The sequence below is a fragment of the Sander vitreus genome, chromosome 3 (assembly GCF_031162955.1).
Source record: "Sander vitreus isolate 19-12246 chromosome 3, sanVit1, whole genome shotgun sequence".
In the NCBI taxonomy this organism is placed as follows: domain Eukaryota; kingdom Metazoa; phylum Chordata; class Actinopteri; order Perciformes; family Percidae; genus Sander; species Sander vitreus.
The window spans coordinates 1,309,788-1,329,424 of NC_135857.1; the positions used below are offsets into that span (position 1 = coordinate 1,309,788).

General features: G+C 43.5%; 1 protein-coding gene across 1 annotated transcript in view; it reads left to right on the forward strand.

The window, feature by feature from the left end:
• Nucleotides 1-19,637, forward strand: part of robo1 (roundabout, axon guidance receptor, homolog 1 (Drosophila)) — a 170,841-nt gene that overhangs the window by 111,319 nt on the left and 39,885 nt on the right. Inside the window, exons 3-6 of the mRNA XM_078245597.1 lie at nucleotides 8,944-9,101; nucleotides 13,687-13,807; nucleotides 15,031-15,169; nucleotides 15,351-15,478. Coding sequence (XP_078101723.1) covers nucleotides 8,944-9,101; nucleotides 13,687-13,807; nucleotides 15,031-15,169; nucleotides 15,351-15,478 — 546 coding nt within the window. The remainder of the gene's footprint in view (nucleotides 1-8,943; nucleotides 9,102-13,686; nucleotides 13,808-15,030; nucleotides 15,170-15,350; nucleotides 15,479-19,637) is intronic.

Sequence of the window (19,637 nt, forward strand, 5' to 3'; positions counted from 1 at the left end):
TGCAGCAGATGTTCTAAACTGCTCGGATGGGGGTCAAAAGGCACTCTGCAGGAAAGCATGTTGTGTTTATGGATGTAATTTCTCTGATGGTGTGAGTTAGCTAGCTGACAAGCTCCTCTTACAGTTCTCCTTCCTGCCTGGGATCGTGAGCTTTCCACCTTGTGCAAATGAGCCCATATCACTCTGTCACATCAAGTTAGGAGCGTTTGTGATGACAGTGCCGCCCTGACCGGTGGTAACTCATTTATCTGTTCATGTATCAATCCTCTCTCTCTCTCTTATTCTCTTTTCCTCTCCACACAGACACACACACACACACACAGACACACACACATACACATACACACACACTGCACAGATGAACACACAAACAAGCACACTTGTAACAGGTTTTGGGTCCTCGGGAAGAAAAACAAGTTGCCTCACATCCCCCTCTTAGTCCAGTTATATTCAAGGGTCCCGTGGCTGGTCCGAGTCATACACAGTCTCTTTGTCATTGTAGAGCTGAGGAGGGGTCATATCTGGAGGAGGTCCATGGGGAGGGCTGCTGGGGCTCCAGGGGCCTGGAATGTTAATTGGGAAGATTGTTTTAATAAGGCCCTCATCTTTGCAGATGCTGGAAGAGGGTTAGCTGGTGGGGCCACACAGACGGGAGGGCAGCTCACAGTGAGATATTGTCAGCAAACATAACTGACACAATGTGAACTGAGCTGTGTGAAACACGTAGCAGGATTAAGGCACAATTGGATAAATATATTCCACTGCTCTTGGCGTGTTTACGCCTGCTTTTCTAGCAGTACATGGATTTACTGTAATGAACATTCTATGGTGACAAATGTACAATGTGCATACACTCAAATAGTAAAATCCTATTACACTGTGAAGACACACCAGCACAGTCTAGTAAATCTGAGCACAGACACTGAAGGGAGAAGAGCAGGGAGAAGAGAGTGAAACATGTAGAGGCAAAGAAAGAGGAAAGAGTTTACAAAAAACAACACATTTTTTTAACTAACTCAAGTAGTCTAGCCATGCAACTATGTGGTTTTATTGCCAGGTTTTAAGATATCCACCTCTGAGATTTGTGCTAAATCCATTCACAACAAAGGAAGTGAATTTAGTTTATTTTGCTCACAGCATTGACATTTTAAAAATGTAACAGCAACATCTCTTTCCAGAATCAATGTCCCCATTACTGTGGATAATCCACGGAACACACTGTCAGCAGTTTTCATTGGAACTATTACTTCAGTAGAATGTAGTTCTAATGGAAAGGTTTACAGCAAGGTAGAATGGCTTAATGAGCTTTAGCTTGATGAGCTTGAAGGCTTTTGAATTTTCCATAAATGAAGAATGTTGCTTAGAATGTGAAGATTCTCTATGAACTAGCTTCACAGAGGGCTGATATGGGCTACGAACAGAGCCCCGGTGCCTCGGCCTGTGTTGTGTGTGAGAGGGAGAAAGAGGCAGAGAATGAGAGAGCATACTGTACAGGTGTACACGTGTGTGTGTGTGTGTGTGTGTGTGTGTGTGTGTGTGTGTGTGTGTGTGTGTGTGTGTGTAATATAGTGTTACATCTGCTCTTTTGTATCTCTATGCAAAGAGCTTCAGGCTCGAGACCCAGGACAGTGAGTGGTGAGAGATGGGGTTCTCTAATGCTCCTTGTCTTCAGGGAGTAGGCCGTGGAGCTCCATCTATAGACAAGACTAACAATATAGAAGACAGGTTTTACTCATACAGCTTGCATATTTGTCCCTAATAGTATAGTCCAACCTGGCTTGCTAAATAAAGACACATCATAAGTGCAATGTTTTGGGTGCTGCAAAAAACTAGTAAAAAATGTTGATTTACCTGCTTCTTCTACCTTTATCTCCCTCATTATTATTTTACTGCGTTGTGAAACTGAATGGAAACAGAATGTCTTCCATTGGCATCAGCTCTATGCTGTGTAAACGGAATATTTGATTTAGCTTGGCCAACCCCTAATGAGAAAACTATACATGTCTTTAGTGCATCTAGTAACCACGAAACCTGATGCTGTGTTTCCACACCAGGTAACACACACTGCTTCAGAATCAGACTTGAAATCACTTTCATATGTACACAGAGCGTAGGGGCTGATCTGTCAAAAGCTGACAAATCCACAGATGGCTTGTTTTTGTTTTTCAATTATTACATTTAAATGTGATAATCCCATACAGATGTTTATTACAATCGTTGCATTGTGGTGGCTGGTGTTCTTATCAGGATTTTATGGGATTTGTTTTTTTCCCCTTTTTAAAACATTTTTTGTCAGAGAGAGAGAGAGTCGTTCTCAAGCTGTTTCTTTTCTCCGACATTCCTGCCTGTGCTGTCCCAGCACTCGCTACACTCTTTATTTTAGTCCAACTCCTGCTCACCCAGCACTCCAATCACACAGGCACTGTTTATTGAACTATGAGGTGCCAAGTCACTCACTCACTCAGTCACTCACATAAAGCTGCCTCCCCGCTGCCCTCTGTGCCTTTCTCCATGTCCGCCAAACGCCATCTCTCTCTCCAAGCCTGACGAGAAGACTTATGACCATTTAAACAAACACAGGCACTCAATGGCCTCTCTGTCTGTGCGGCTGTGGGGCAAGGCTTCCTTTATGTGGTGTGTGTGTGCGCCTGTGTGTGTGTGCACACGTTTGTGTTTCTTTATGTAGAGACATAATTGCTGTTGGATACTTATGCGCATGAGGTCTACATGTGTGTGTTGAAGCGTGTGTATTGTAGAGGATGAAGCGCTGAGATTGAACCCTCTGCACTTGGCTCTCTGCAGCCTGACTGGGCCAAAGCGAGTGCAGATATGCCCTCTGCTGTGCCACTGAAAGATCCGCAAAGCCATCTGCCCTTGGTGCCAGGTATAGACTGTAATCACCTGGCACAGCACAGTGTGAATGCCTTAACCCCCCCTCGCCTTACCCATGCTTCAATCCACACACCACCCGGGCCAGCCTGATTCATATCCCTACATGGCATGGTTTACATTTGTATCTGTATATCTCTACAGTTAGTAGCACATGTGCTGTTCACTCTGTGTATGCTGATCACATCACACTGTCACATTCTCAGCTGATCTGCAACGTTCAAGATGTGGTCCATTTTTTTATACCATAGAAAGTAAGACAAGTTGAGAGGATATGTTGACAGGCACATCTATGTCTATGTTTGTCTTTTTTACTTATGGACTCCTGGAGTTTATTGTTCAGGCTCTGAATGTTTATAAGAGGCAATGAGGGAATCCTGTTACTGAATGTGGAGGATGACCTCATGGCATCTGGGGTGTGCAGGTGCAAACCCTAAAGGCCAGTTGGGTAATAGTCTATCTGCTCTTGTTGACATATTTACGGGTGTCCATAAGGTGTGTTGCGGTCGAGTAGGCATTTAGACTGTCAAGCTTTTTTAACCAATGTGACTCTGCAGATGTGACCTCATATTGAATGTCACGGTTGTCTAGAGAGGTATTGTTTTCTCCGTGATTTATCAATATGGCATTTGGATATAAATGTGAAATCTATCAATTAAATTCTAAAAGAACAAAACTTGAAGAGTGTATGATGGCTTTCTTGTGATGTCCACTATTATTTACAACTTCCCTTTGTGTCAGTTTTATCTTTGTGTATGTGTACATAGCTGAGAGGTGTATCTGCAATCATCTATCCCAGACAGTATTATGCTGCAAGATCGAGTGTCTGCAGGGTACACAAGAGGGCATGAGCTCAAAGCTGAGGAACTAAAGCCAGATTGAGAAAGAGAGGGGAGTCTGCCATGTCCAATCTCATCTTCCTGGCGGTGGGGTCGGGGGGAGACAAGGGAATGAGGAGGAGGAGGGATAGAAGGGAGGCAGTGGTTCTCCAGAGTACAGTAGGAGTCCTGCTATGTCTTCACATCCACCAGCAAAACTCCAGATTTATGCAGAGCAAACACACACTCACACACGCACGCACACACACACACACACACACACACACACACACACACACACTTTGTACGCACGCCGCTGGCAAATTATCCACCTGCAGCAGCCTTTGCATTAGAGTGGCATGGGTTAACGCACCATCGCTATGAGCCTGCCTTTGATGTAAGCTGCTCAGTGTGTGTGTTAGCTGACAGAGAGGTAAGATAAGGGGGTGCAATGCTGAGAGGGAATTTAGACACAAAGTGGGAACTACATGGAGGGAGAGAATGAGAGGTGTTAGTCCCACAGGACAGAGCTGGAGGCAAGGTGAGGAGCATCAATATGAAGGGTTTAGCTGCACTGTGAAAAAGTCAGATATTTGCTTATGACAACACTCATGAAGGGGCAGAGGAATTATGTTATACAGTAGAAATGCACTTTAGGGGAGCTCAGCCAATGTAAGCCCTATTTTAATACAGATACATTTGTCATTTGGCCAGAATGGGGTCGATTTTTAATATGCTGCAGCTACCGTGAAAATGTGACAGTGTTCTTTACATCTGAAATAAATAGCATTGGAACATCCATGCCCTTTTCTTATATGGTCTTTTTTATTTTGCTGTTATTCAGATGTTGACTTGTCTCTTTACTGCATCACAGATGCCTTGACAGTAAATGAATGGGAGAGAAAGAGCAACTCTACTGCAGCTGGGGCAGTCACATATAACCATGAACATCTGGGGCTGCTTAGCCATTTGATATTTTCTCAGTGTTTGTTGTACTGTCCATTCCTTCCTACTGTATGTCCTCAGGTAATATCAAATCATGTTTGACTCCTGATAGCCTAACATTGTGGCAGTTTGTGAAGCAAATCTGATCAGTACAGAAGAAGCAGAACTACCTTCAGGAAATCAGGAAGAGAGACAGGGGAAAGAGATGGATTATCTTTCATTATATGTAGCAGAGTCCTTCTTTTCCTTAGCTTCTTCTGTTCTTCTTCCTCTCTTTAGTTCAGTGTCCCTGCTGTTATCATTCATTCTGCTTCCCTTACGGCTAGCCATGTCCATTCTGTTTCAAGGAAAGATCCAAGCCAAAGGCGAGACCCATGCTGTGCTCTTTCTCTGTGCAGGATTGACTCGGGGTGCCTTCTGATAAATCTTTAATTCCCTGGCGGGTTTGTTTTTGTATCCTTCCAAAGATTTGCAGGAAAGCTTGTTGTACTTGGTTTAATTTCCTTAGAACAAAGCTCATCTGATCCACCCACCAGACTTGTGTGTGGCATTAGGTCTTCATTTTCATCAATGTTGCAGGGGCAGCACGGGGAATCTCATTTTAATTTGACATTTAAACATCTGTTTTCAATTTCCTGGGGGAAAGAGTGCATGTGTGTGCGTGCCTATGTGTGAGTATGTGGGTGGACAGAGGATAGTTTGTGGGGGTGATGGACCTGGCAGCTTTCAGAGCTGAGAGCAGCCATCTCAGCTGACCTTTGGAGGAAGGTTTGGATGTAAGAAATGATGGCAGCTAATTGGGTTAGCCTCAGCACAGCTCCAATTTGCTACTGTGGACCTGTGAGCGATTTATCATACAGTACAGTAGTATGTGGTTAGACTGGACTTGGCAGGGCCCTACAGATGTTTGCCATGTTGCAAACTAAGCCTCTGCTTTGATAGATATGGTTGTTTTATGCACAGTCCACTGAGTTCTCTTGCAGCGAGGCATGTAAGCCAGATGAGCTAGGATGTGTTTTGTTCTTGGCCTATGGAAAAGAGGAAATGCAATGCACAACAGATCCCTTTACCTTGACAAAGCGTATTGATATCTGTCCAGGTCCGGATATTCACTCCCTGTTTCATCCCATCATCAGCATATTTGAGCAAATCCAGGACGGACAAAGAGGCGTCTTCATGCTGGGACCTGTGACTCTGGCCCATTTCCACACATTAACCCACAAACTGAAATTCTCTCTGTACACACTCACAAACACCCTCGCACACACATTGAGTTGGGCCTCCCTGTTAATAGCGCAAGAAATATTATCTGCTAGGGGACAGCTGCAGGCTCACTCGAGAGACATAATGGTAGAGTAGGCTCATTATCCCAAACACAGATACAAACCACACCACACACACACTTTCAGGACAGCACACAGCGTGAGAGACTCTTTATCCCATTTTTTTCACCCAATTCTAGGTCCTAGAACAGGAACAGCTAGGGAGGCAGGAGAGCAGGGCCTTATGCAGTATTTATACAGGAAGGAGGGACGCTGGATGTCTTATTTAACCCAGGGGGGCCAGAGGCAACCGATTCCACCACAGCTCCGGATCTGACAGGGCTTCTGGCGGAAGAGTTGACGTTTTGTACCCCATACAGATCTGTGTCCGTCTGTCTCTCTGATAGACTGTCTGGCTGCCTCCGTCTCCCTCCTGCTCATTCTGCCTCCATCCCAGAGGATTTTGTTTTCCACTACGCAGATGTTCGGGGCTGTCTGCTGCGCTGAACTCAGCTGTGTTTATAACAAAGAGGTGTTGGTTTGGAGGAGGAGAGAGGGCAGCGAGGTGATGGAGCTAGTGCTGTTGAGGAGGGGTGGAGGTCACTGCGCTGTTGGTGTAAATACTGGATGGTGCCAGCTATCCCTCGGGCCTCCAACTAGTCGATACAGCATGCATCCTTTTTTCCTCTTATCCTCGCCGCACATCCCTTTTTATTTTCCAGAGGGACAGATGCATATGCATGTTAGCTGAAAGAGTTCCAGTAAGACCAGCAGGGGAGGTAGAGACCCACTGAGAGGAGGCCATGTGCACTTAATGTCACGGTTAAAGTTACTGAACTTACTCACCCAAGTGTTTATTACAAGCTCTGCATTAGCCGTGCAAGATGCACAAGCCTTTTCCTTATTCCTTAAGTGTACATACTCTTGATCAACAGGAAAGAGAGATGTTTGAACATTTAAAAATAGGCACTTATACGTATTATATGAGCCAAAGCTGACTGCAGCATATTCAGTTTTTGACACTCAAGTGCCGACTTTTACACTAACACTCTTTAGAACAGGTTAACTTTGCTGATACAAATAGAGACAGTGTTTCTTCAGATGGAGCCGGTGTTGTAATGGATCGGATGTTTAGTGTTTACATTTGCATTCCTGGATGACTGTATCTGCTTTTAACCATACCAAATGAGCTCACTCACCATGCAGCTGCACTGCTGAGTTTAAGTTGGATCAGATTGAGTGTGGAAAATCTAGGATGACACACGCATTTGTTATTCATCTGTATACAGCACACTGCATGTATCTGTAGATGAATGCCTCTTCCTCATAGGTGACAGCAGCGTATAAGTCACACAATATCTGAGGAATCCTTTTGCATTGTTTCTGATAAATACTGTTCCTATGCTAAAGAATTGAGGCTAGGTAATGTGACAGCTGTACATAGAGAGGTGTAGGTGTGATGTTGCAGTAATGGACTGTGGAAGCTATTACCACCCATTTTACTCCAAAAGCAGGTTCCTACTGTTAAATTGGATGCCCACTACACGTTACAAGAAGCAGAGAGCAGTATCTGGGCTCAGCAATGTCCAATTAAGTGCTTAAAGGGTTTAGTCAAGAATTTGTTGGCTGTCAGTAGGTGAGGGGTCCTGGGGTGAGCCTGACTTTCATCTGTGACTGAGGTGCCTTTAGAGCAAGCTGAGGAGCGTGAGACAATAGGCGGAAAAAGCTCGGTTTTATCCCAAAAACACAGACACAAGCATGCATTCACATTACTTTTCCATACATACAAAGGGATAACAATGCACTCACTGCGCCAACCTTGCATACTTTGCGTGTGGCCTGAATTTCAGCTTGAAGCACTATAGATATGTTTTTATATGTATGTGCAGTAAAGCTGGGAAAATGATTACTGGCACACAGTCTGCAAAAGGGAGCTGGTGGCTTTTTCATTACTTTCTCCCCTCTCAATAAACCTCCAGTTTATCTTTAACGCTGGAGATACGGACTCCAGAGATATGTTGTTCCTCTGCACCTCACAAAATTGATATGCATTGATCTGCTTTGTGGCAAATACCAGTTAGTAATGATACTGATATGATATTCTGATAAGGCGGGCAGGCACAGACTAATGATTTTAGATGAAACAGGTTTTGTCATTTTGCATTCAGCCCCAAATGTTAATCAGAATTGCTCAGTTCATCTCTTGAACCCCATCTATTCAGTATCGAATTTGTACCAACAAATTAGACCTAGGAAGCTGTGGATCTTTTATGTCGAATAATGAATATCATGGCAGTGTCATCTTTTTTACAGCACATCTACCAGGGGAAATCAATGCAAATAAGAAGCATATCCTCCCAAAGTCCTTAACAATGCAGAAATGGTGGATTGGATCTAATGTAGATTTTCATCTATGTGAATATAACACGGGTGTATGAGCACAGGGGATGTAAATATGGACTGTCAGGGAGAGATGAAGAAGCGATGATTGAGAGGTGATCATCATTGTATACTGCTGTTTGTGTGTGTGTGTGTGTGTGTGTGTGTGTGTGTGTGTGTGTGTGCACGCGTGCGTGCGTGATTATATGAAGGTCATTGCTTTTAGAGATATTGATAGGCACAAATATGTATTCATTATTGCTGTAAAGCTTATTGACAGTAAGGTTATCATGGGAGAAAGCTGGATATCAAATAGCAACTGTATACACCTAGTACATACAGTAGCCTATACTATACATACCTTTTTTATTTAATAATTTTTATATCATATGAATATATTTGGTGGGATTGTTGCTGGTTTCATGGTGCAGTAAATGTGTGTCTTACATTTAGTCATCTTTGCGGAACTAATGATGTGTCTCAAAACTGCTGCTGTTTTACTAGCTGTCTTCGGCTTTATAAATGTAGCAACAGCTTAACGTGATATGCTTTTTTAAACCAGCTGCTTAGTTTGCTGTGTTTTCCCCAACGCAGGATATATTGACATTGTGTTAATTATTTATTTTCCTCTTCTTTCTGTTTTCTCTCAGTTCTACGTGATGACTTCAGACAAAACCCTGCAGATGTGATCGTGGCAGCAGGAGAGCCGGCGGTCCTGGAGTGTCAACCTCCGCGCGGACATCCTGAACCCACCATATCGTGGAAAAAAGATGGAATAAACATTGATGATCGAGATGAGAGAATCACTGTAAGACTCTAAGTACCTTAAACATTGTTATTGCTGACACGTAGGCTAATCTATTGATGCCTGAAGACTGCTTTTGTGTAAGGATGATGTGTTTAAATGTATGAGATAGAACAACCCAGTGATGCAGGTCACGTCATTACCACCACTTCAGTGTTTGTTGAAAGATTGATTTGTTTGCCTCATTATTCCCATATAGCAATTACCCAACCCAAAGCAGCACATTTCGGTGGCTACAACCTTTAATGACTGAGGTAGAAAGAGTCAGTCTTGCTCCCTCAGTCAGCAGCAGTGCATTGATTCGGGATGGCCTGCTGATGAAATCAGCTCGGAGAAGCGTAGATCAGGAGGGAGAAATGAGCTGACCGGAATCAAAGAGGAGAAAGTTGTACTCAGCAGCAGCAGCGCCTGCAGAATCCAAACAACTCTTTACATTTGATTTACAACCAAACCATCAATTATTTAGCTTTAATTAAAACAACGGCACAGCCATCACTGCAGTATCAATCAGTTCTTCATTCTTGCTTACCAAAGGTCTTGAATTATCCTAGCTCAAACTGTCTCAACCAAACACAACTTTGTGTCCATAGTCGTTTCCCTTGAGCAAGAAGAGACTTTTTAGTTTTGTTTGATTATACTGATTGGATGTGTGCTTTAAGGAAGTATAGTAAAGGCTCTGACTCAGCACTTAGCTAACACAGGTAGTAATGAGGAAGTAGTTAACTGTGGGTCTGGATCCCATTTTCACAATCTGACTGGGGGGGGGGTGTTTAAGGTTTTGGCTAGACATTTTGCCGTTGTTGAGCAGTCAAATAGTTTGGCCTTCAAGTGCTGACGATAGCTAACTTCACAGTACAGTCGTGGACATTCAGCTCTTCCCCAGATAATAAATACATGGTACTAATAAAGATGTTACATTCAGTATGCCTGTAGCTTTGTGCTGAAATCCAACCTGGGCTAGTAGTGCTCAATACATTTTCATCACTCACTTGAAACAGTGATTTATCGTTGTTGTCTGCCTTAAATGGAGGACTGCACATGACTGAACACTGTTGTGCTCAGTGAGGGCCAGTTGAGGTTGCGTGCATTGAGCCCTGATCGCATTTCTAACTCATAAACAGTGTGAGTATTCTTCATCTCTGTTATTTTCCAAGCTGCACAGGCAGAAGATTTGGAGTCCGTGTTTGTCCGCTGAGCACCATAATTGAAAGAAACAAGCGCATAATCAAGTTTAAAGTGAATCAAATCATATCTGTTCCTGAGTCAAGTCAGTTACTGATAAGCACGAAACCTCTACGCTTCATATGTGTAGCCTTGTGGTCTTTGGATTTACTGTTTATTTTGTGTTTTCTACACATTTGGATCATGCATTTATTATGTATTTACTGTATTCACACCTTACTACCTATTTGTGCCCACTGTTGTGCACTATAGATGGTATCTTAGGCAAAATGCAACATAAACTTACATTCAAGACAATTAATGTTGATCTATTTGAAATAAAATATTGACTTTTCAGTTTTGTTCATCACCTAATGGCAAACTACCTAATGCAGTTAACTGTAGAGTGAGCGAGGTACTTTGAGGACAAAGCAGCCCAGGTTCTACTCAGTATTACGCATAGGCGCACATGGCCCCATAATTATATTTATAAATCATTTCTGCAATAACCTATCCTAGCCCCTGTATATGTGATTTTGTGCTGAGTAGGTTAACTCTTTGGAGTAAATGTTGTGAACACTGCTGCTGTAACACAGGCTAAATGACTCAGAGTTGTGTCCTTGTAGCCGGCAGCAGTGTTAGCCCTTCTGTGGAACTAAAAACAGGGTCTGGTAGATTTATCAGAGCTCTGTGGACCAGCTGGTATTGCTCACTGTAAACTTCCTGTCAAGCACAAAACCTCACAGAATGAGTGTTCCCAAATGACCACTTTGAAAGTAGCGCTAGACATCACGTATGACTATCTAAGTATGTGTAATCAACTGTGGTGACAGATGGGAGTCTGCACGGTCGCCTGTGGACACCCATGTTAACAGATCAAGTTGTATTAGAAATATGACAATCATGGGGCGATGTCCATAGTTTGTTTATGGTATTGTTAATTTGATACGAATATAGGACTGTAGAGAAGGGAGCAGAGGCTGGAACAGCTGAGCTCTTCAAAGCCCCCCCTCATCCAGCCTGCATTGTTGTGTTTGGTTCAGTTCATTCCTCCCACCATGCAACATGCTGGAACGTGCAGTCGCCTTGGTGATCACTGGTGATCAGAGGGAGGTCCCAAACCATTTTCTCTCTGTACTGCACTTTACTGGGATGGGTCGGCTTGGCTTTGGTGGCTGCAGCATAAAGAGGGAACGAACTTCAGAGAGAGGCAGACACAGCAGACGCAACCCTTCTGTTTTTCTATCTATGTTAGTCAGCTGTGTGTGTAAACACCAATGAAAGGCTGTGTGCCGTCTCGCATATATTAATGACTTCATGTGGGGCGGTTGTGAAAAGTTTCCCACTGAGCCATAAAGAGTGAGGTAGGGATATTACCCTGTAATGCTGCTGTGCCACCAGCAGCAGCTGGCCACATTCTTCTCAACTTTGTCAAACAGGTCTTTCACCAACAATGAGTAAAGGATAAATAAACAGAAACAGGAAAAATGCCAGTATTTAAGACTAGACCATTGTCTGCTGAGAGCAAGAGTTTGTTGGCTACATCATAAACGGCCCAAATGCAGCACATTGTCCTCCTCCTTTTGTGCAATAGTTGTGGCTAATTATCAGCCTGGAAAATGAACGGCTGTGTGAATACCAACAGAATGCATGCTGAATAGAGGCCCCCCCCCCCCCCCCCCCATTATCAGCATTGCCAAATGACATGAGACAAAAGGCAGCAGGATAGAGCCATGTAGCCCTGTAACGCAGGGATAATGGTCAGATTGTTTGGGCTTTCAGCAGCCTGTGTGCATCACTGTGTTGTGTGGAGAGGATATGCATGCAGAGAAAAAGAGCACCACTGCTGCATTCATTTACTTGCTCTCAGAGTCCCTGCTGCTCTGGCACTCCAAATATGCCTGTGGAGAATGGGAAACTGCCACAGAAACACAGAGGTACGAATATGGATAGAGTGGATGGGGCCTTAAGTGGATCCTCATGTCAATGCCCTGTGGCCCAACAGTACACCCCCCTCTTTCTCTGCTCTATGGTCTGCCCTGACCTCGGGCCTTTGTGAGTGTCACAGTGTTTTAACTGGTAAGCCTTTCCTCAAACAAACAGTAACATAATGATACTTCAAACTCCTCCAGCACCACGGGGTGCCCTAAATAAGCCAGCCTTCCACAGCCTCTTCAAGTTCCTTTGCCCTCCTGCTTTACCATGAATATTAAACAGGGGTAAAGGACTGAGGAATCCCTCAGAACCAAAAGAATGTGTGCAGTTGCAAAGTTGTCCTTCAAGAATAAGACTTATCATTATGACTGTACAGTATAAAAACTAAAATCCACAAACACCGTTTTTTTGTTCGTCATGTGCAAGTGATGAAAACTTGACTACAGAGTACAGTGACGTAGACTTACTGAGACGGATCATAGCTCGCAAGTGAACACACATGTAGGCAGGCTTGAGTTTAACATGGCAGTCACGCATTTGCAATATTGTGTGTCAAGCTCTCTGTCAGTGGTACTCTAATGAGGCTATCAATTACATGCTTGCAGGTGGTGGTCCTGGTCTTGCAAGCTGATGTGTGCATTTAAAACCTTAAGCCTCCATCAAGGCAAAGAGATCATTGGTGCACCATGCTATTGTCTGTCTCTGTGCTGACTGGCATGGTTGTGAGCTGAGAGAAGGGCTGAGGGGCCTGTGCTGGGGCCGGGGCTGTCTTTCTGACTGCCTGAGAACAAAGCATCTCCTCTGGCCTGTAATCAAAGCCCTGGGAAATAACAGACATGACATTCACCTGGACAAACACACATTCACTGCTGGGTGTGTGTGCTGTTCATGTGTGCTTGTATGTATGTTCACTTGCTCTCACTTGTATTTGCATGCACACACAGAGAAAGCAATCCAAGAAACCTATTCTTTAAAACATTCCCCACAATAATAGACAAAACTGTCCTGAAGCTCTTTGAGGCGACTGGAAAAAGTGCTCCCAGTCCTGCAGTGCCTCATGTGTTCCCTCGGGGACCTGTGGCTGTGTTGGACTGGGAAAGTGTTCTTTGGCTCAGCTTACCCTGAGTAGGTTCAGGCCGACGGATAGTGATTTAGACTTCAAGTGGAAGCTAAGTAGGAAACAGCAAAACAAGCCTAGAGATAGAGTAGTCCAGTTTGTGTCTGGCTCTGTAAGCTCATAGCAGAAACCCCAATAGAAAAAATGCTCTTTAGCACCAAGCCATTATGTGTTTGTGAGTACATTGCATTATTGTGTTGTAATGGCCTTTGGGTAAGTAAGTGCTCACAGGCATTCTTTAATGCAATCAGGAAATGTTTTGTAATCTTTGAGCCATGCTGTTTTCTGTTTTCTCTGTGTCAGCCACAGACCCCAAGTGTCTTTCAGACTCTAATATTGCTGTTTTTCCTCTCACCTCCTCTTCTATTCCCTCAGATACGCGGGGGGAAGCTGATGATCACAAATGCCCGGAAGAGCGATGCTGGGAAGTATGTGTGTGTCGGCACAAACATGGTCGGAGAACGTGAAAGTGAAATAGCTGAACTTACAGTGCTTGGTAATAAAACTTTTTATTTTTATTATAGTATTTAAATCTGTTGTCTACTTTACTCCCCGTGCACATCCAACCCTCAAACACACACACACACACACACACACACACACACACACACACACACACACACATTTTCTGTTTGTCTGCAGTGAGAAACTGAATCCAGATGTTAAGCTATGATTGTCTATCTCCCAGGGAACTAAATGGTGTCACTGACCTTTATCAGATAGAGTGTGAGAGGATCTCCAATCTCACACTTAACTATGAATCCCAGCCTGGCCCAGGCAGCTTCTCCCCTGTGACCAGCAGCTGCACCCTATTTCATCATGAGAGACCTCTGACCCCAATACTCTCTGGTGTCCCAAGCAGAGAGCATGTCCAGACTCCTGATATTTTATCACCAGCTTTTTTACTTCCTCCACCTCATTTTCCTCAGTGGCCTCCTATAATCTGTCAGAAGGAACAACAACGAGCTAGCTCCTAGCTTTTGTGTTTGTCCATATGAGTGAGTACCGTAACCCAGAAACTCTGGTTAATCATAAACCACCCTGGCTAGTTTTTGGGACCAAGTCTGATGGAAGGTGTTCAGGGAGCATCAGGAAACATCTAGAGAATATAAAATCTAAACATAGGAAGTGCTGTGGTGAGCCTGTAGTGTTTGATTTGATGACCAGAGAGAGTCAGAGCCGGACTTGAGGGTTAACAAGATGACACAAGAGGTTAGGCTTTCTGTGTCAGGTCTTGTTCAGAGTCCTATCTTCAATGAATTTAGTCTAGTCACGTGTAATTAAAACCATATACATGTACCTCAAAGTAGTAACTTTTTCCTGTCCTTAATTTTTCTTTAGTTTGACTTATGTGCGCTGTCTAGTCCATATAGTCTAGACTGTATTTTTGCCTTATTTAACCTTTTTTGTTAACCATGAATTACCTTGTTATTTCGTGTCTCTGTTTGAAAACGAAATTAGATTATTTCACATTGTCTCATCATTTCCATTCCAGGACCTAAAACTTAAACTTCTGAATGGCTTTTTCCACTGGGTTTTATTTAATTGTCCATCTAATTTCAAACTTAGATTTAAAGCCTCACTATAAAGAACAAAACCAAGATTAATTGAGGGAATCAAAGCAACAGATGTAATGACTTTCACTTAATGGAAACATTATTCCAGTACTATCGTTCTGTGCTCTGACTTTAAACGTGTGTGCTGTTTTCATCTGTACAGAGCGTCCCAGCTTTGTGCGTCGCCCAGGCAGCCAAGTGGTGTTAGTGGACCAAAGTGTAGAGTTCAGGTGTGAGGCCCGTGGCGACCCAGTTCCCACCGTGCGCTGGAGGAAAGACGATGGTGACCTGCCCAAAGGAAGGTATGATTCATCAACTGGTCCCCTTTCATCACACAATACCTTTCTCCCGCACCCTTTCCCTCTCTTTGTTTTGTGTCCATTAATGTGTTGCCAGCTGACACATGTTGCATTGATTCTCTGTGGATATAAAGCGTATGTGTTCATGACAACATTTGATACATGGATACCCGTTTTAATCCAGATATGAGATTCGTGAGGACCACACCCTGAAGATCCGTCGTCTGACCTCGGCTGATGTAGGCTCCTACACCTGCGTGGTAGAGAACATGGTGGGCAAGGCGGAGGCATCGGCCACGCTCACCGTCCACGGTAAGATGGAATAGAGTTACGAGAGTTTCACACTGTTCAGTCGGTCAGATATTTCATTTACAGCCCCTTGGACACCTGTTCTAAATTCATTTCCATTTGGGGTCATTGTGCAGCTTGATTCAAATGCAATTTAGCCCAACCACATTGCAATAATAGCCTACAGCTTTAGTACCACACGGTCATCACTTTCAACTATTCTCTCTCAATTAGCTGATTGATTTCTAATAAAAAGAAATGCAAACATCCATAACAGCTGTAGAGTTGTGCACATGGGAGCTCAACAGCAATCAATTTCATTTGCCCTATACAAGTGGCATTTCTCCGGAGGCCTGTCTTCCTTCATGTTTTAAGACATACAGTACTATTTGTGAAACTATGGAATATCTGTGCGTCTCCTGTGGCCCTCTCCATTGGAAGTCTTATTAACACAGTTGGAATATAAAGCAGCCGGTCACAGAGTGTGAACATTCAGAAAGAAACCGTTTAGAGGAACTGGGGGCTGGGATCACCCCTAAACCCTCCTGAGAGTCAGAGGAACACAGGGGCCATTTAACGCCAAGCTAATGGGAATGTTGGGAATCGGCTGAGAGAAGAAGGGAGGGAAGGAGGAGGAGGCTTAGTGCATGGGAGATGGGGATTGGATGGAAGGACAGTGAGTACGTTGGTCTTGGTGGCGGCTCGCCAGTGATGCAGAACGGGTTGGAAATTGGGTCTGGGGCCGATTGTGGTGAAGAGGATAGAGGGGGAGAGAGGTTTTTGTGGTGAGGTCAGTCATATTAATGTCAGTCCCAGCAGTCAACGCAGCAGAGATATAAAGAGACAAGGTGATTTTATTCCTCTGCCAACCCCCACCCGCAAAGACAGATACTTCATCTTCACATGGCTACCCTTTGCAATTATTTCTTGAGTTTGTCCACCATACCGCATTCTTTAGATTGGTTTCAAGAGCAAGATTAGGCAGACCTGCCAATACACCCATCAATATATCTACTTCTCTTATTGCCTTTTTCCCCTCTTTTCCTCTCCCTGATGAAAGCTTAGTTAATGAAAGGGAACAGCATTGATGCACCGGTTCAATAAGCTGTTCTCCTGACTTAGTATTGTGTTTGAAATGCTAAAACCTTGTCCTCAGTGGAAATGAAATGTCTTAACCTCAGGCCAATTCCCTGTTGCCTGCATGCAGAAGCGAGGCACTAGCCCTCTTTTTACATATAACCCCTTATGTTATGAGATACAGAGGAATAAAACCAAAGTAAAGCACTTTCATTAATTACACTTCAGCAATGAAGAACCTCTGTCATACAATTAGGGGACACATTTTGATGCTTTCTTTGAGTGAAAGATCAGGTGAGGGCATAACATGAATAATAGCAATCCTTGTTCTACTCCCATGGTTAGATCGGACTGATGCCTAAACCTCTAAGCTTACAAAGTTCCTAGAAACCATTTCTATCTACTCTTCAGATCTCTGAGCTTCATCAAGCCCAGGACATGAGGAGGCCAGGGAGGCTGTGGGCACTGAGTAGTCCTGCTAATTAAAGACAAGCAGGCCACAGTCCCATGCCCGGAAATGACATGCTTCTAATTACAGATGCGGGGACAGGAAAAGAAAGAAAGGCCGGGTAATTGTAGGACTGAACAGGCCAAAGTAGTGAAACGATGTATAGGTAGTAGGATGTCGCTGTCGCAGTGAAGACAACAGTAATGTGGGGGGCAGGATTTTAGTCTATGGGTTTAGTGGGCAATGCTGTCGCTTGTACATCAAGAGTCAAAGTATGGCAAGATTGCTCAGCCACTGCATAAGAATAACTGCGCAGCTGAATAATATCATTTCTGTGGTAGGGAGCCACTGGCAGAAAGAAATACACCACAAAATGGATCTTCCGATATGTAAGGCCAGAGTGGAATTAATGTAAATATTCTTTGAAGTAAAGTGTTGTGCTGTGATGTGTTAATGGACGATAAAACCAACTGAGTTAAAATTTGATTTTCTTTCCGAAAAAAAAAGAAGGTTAAATATAGAAGTCATTCCCTGCAGTGTCATTTTGCAATTTGTTTATCCTTACAATATGGTATGTGAAAATGATATTAAAAAATATAACAAGACACACAATTTTGAAGATATTCAAAGCTAATCCCTTTAAGGAGCTGGACAGTTTAGGAGAAGAATCCAGCTCTGTGTGGACAGAGGGGGAGTTTCACACCTTCCATGGTCAGAGTGTCAGTGAACAATGTCGACATTGTGGAAGTGGTGCCCTGGGCTATTTTTCTTTCAATGTGCTCTGCTCTCGTTACTAACCTAATCGGTGAATTACTGTCTTTGACACGTGTTTGTCAGTCTACTACACCTCCTTTGGACTAATAAATATGTCAAGTAAAATATTTCATTGATTGATGGAAGAAACACATAATTGGCCAAGTCACCAGGCGTATTTATAGTTTCATCGTAAAATCATTAATCTAAGCCACATGAGAGTGTAGCAGTGAGATGGGCTGTTCAGCTATCAAGGCTGCTTAGGGTGTGCGTACATGTGAGAGTATGTTTTTTTTTTTTTTTAAAGATTTAAGAATCAGACAAAGGCATTCTGATCTGGGTCTGGTGTGGTTAGATAATGTGTATGCAGTATTTTGTTAATTAAACTTCTCCAGTGGACTTCCACCATAGGAATGTAAATACGTTTCAGACTGCATTGGACAGAATTCAAAAAATCAACGTGTTATTTTTTTTCTCAGCTGGTTAAGTTTGCCATTAGCAGTGATTTATGTGTAGTAAGGTCTTGAATGGAATGGTAGTCCCCAGAGCAGCGTTGCTAATAACCCATGTAAAGGGTCTGGAAGGAGACTTGGAACTGGTGCCAAAAGAGAGCGAGTGAGAGGAACCTTTCTGTCAGCCGACTGTGTGCTGTTACAGCCATGATAAATACCAAATCCCTGTTGGGTGCCACATATAGAATGGATGCATTGTATTGTTCTATCTCTGTATCATCTCTGCATTTGATTTATCTTAACCCTTGAATAGGCGCTCATTGTGTATTACTGACACTGGTTCTTACTTGCGAGACGTCATAAAACTTGAGCACCACATTTTAGTTGATATACAAAATCTCCGAGGACAGAGCATTTAAAGCATGCTACAGACCTCCCAATGGGAGATACGATTAATCATGCTAAATCCTCCGCATGCAGTCTTACTACTAGTGTTGATGTCAGGCCTACTGAACAGCAGTACTGCTCAAATCCCCATTAATATCTCTGCTGTGGTCTTTGGTGTACAGCCTGCCTCCTATTGGGCTGGAGGCCACCATGCTCAGTGTGTTTTCCCTCAGCCGCTCTGATCAGCTGTTTGATAGAGACTCCTTTCTTTGCTGTGAGCTAGCGGAAAGTCCACAACAAAGTAGACTGGTCCAATTTAAGACTCACCTCTCCCTCTAGGTCCACAACTGTGATCACAGCAGCATGGGAGAGGTAGGGTTACCTAATTAAAGGCTTAGACACACATGAATGCATGTGTGTAGGTGTTGTAGGGGGTTTGTGCATCTGTGGGTGTGTAGGTTCTCATGGTTTTGTGCATCTAGAGCCTCTCGCACACGGATAGAGGTGAGCGTCTTCTTCTGGGAGCGTTTGATGCTAGTCTTATCTGCATTTTAAAGGCCAGCAGGGGGGAGAGGGAGGGGCTGGTCATTACTCTGACCGACAGCATTTATGTTTCCGTGGGAGCCGTTGAAGCAGACAGATTAGATAAGGTGAGTGATTGGCCGGGGGAGATTTATGGCCAAAGAGTGACAGTTAACATTCACCTTGTGGTTTTATGAACCAGGCCTACATTTGCAAGGCTGTATTTGAGGGACTGTGATCCAGCTGCTCCTCAGGGTGCTCTAAACCTCATTAAGGGTACAGGGACATTCACCTTCACACAACACCTGGAAAGAAAGGAAAAAATTAAACAAAGCATTTGGTTTCCTAAGCATAAAACATCTGTCTTATGTGTTTCATATTGTCTGTTTTTTGGTCATGTTAATGTACTTAATCCAGCATTTTTCCTGTCCTTGAGTATGTCCCAAGACTACGAAGGAATGTTGAATCTGATGTTTTCTTGTGTGTGTATGCATTTTTAATGCATTCCTGATCACCCATGGTAATTATTCTTTGCTGTGTGTAT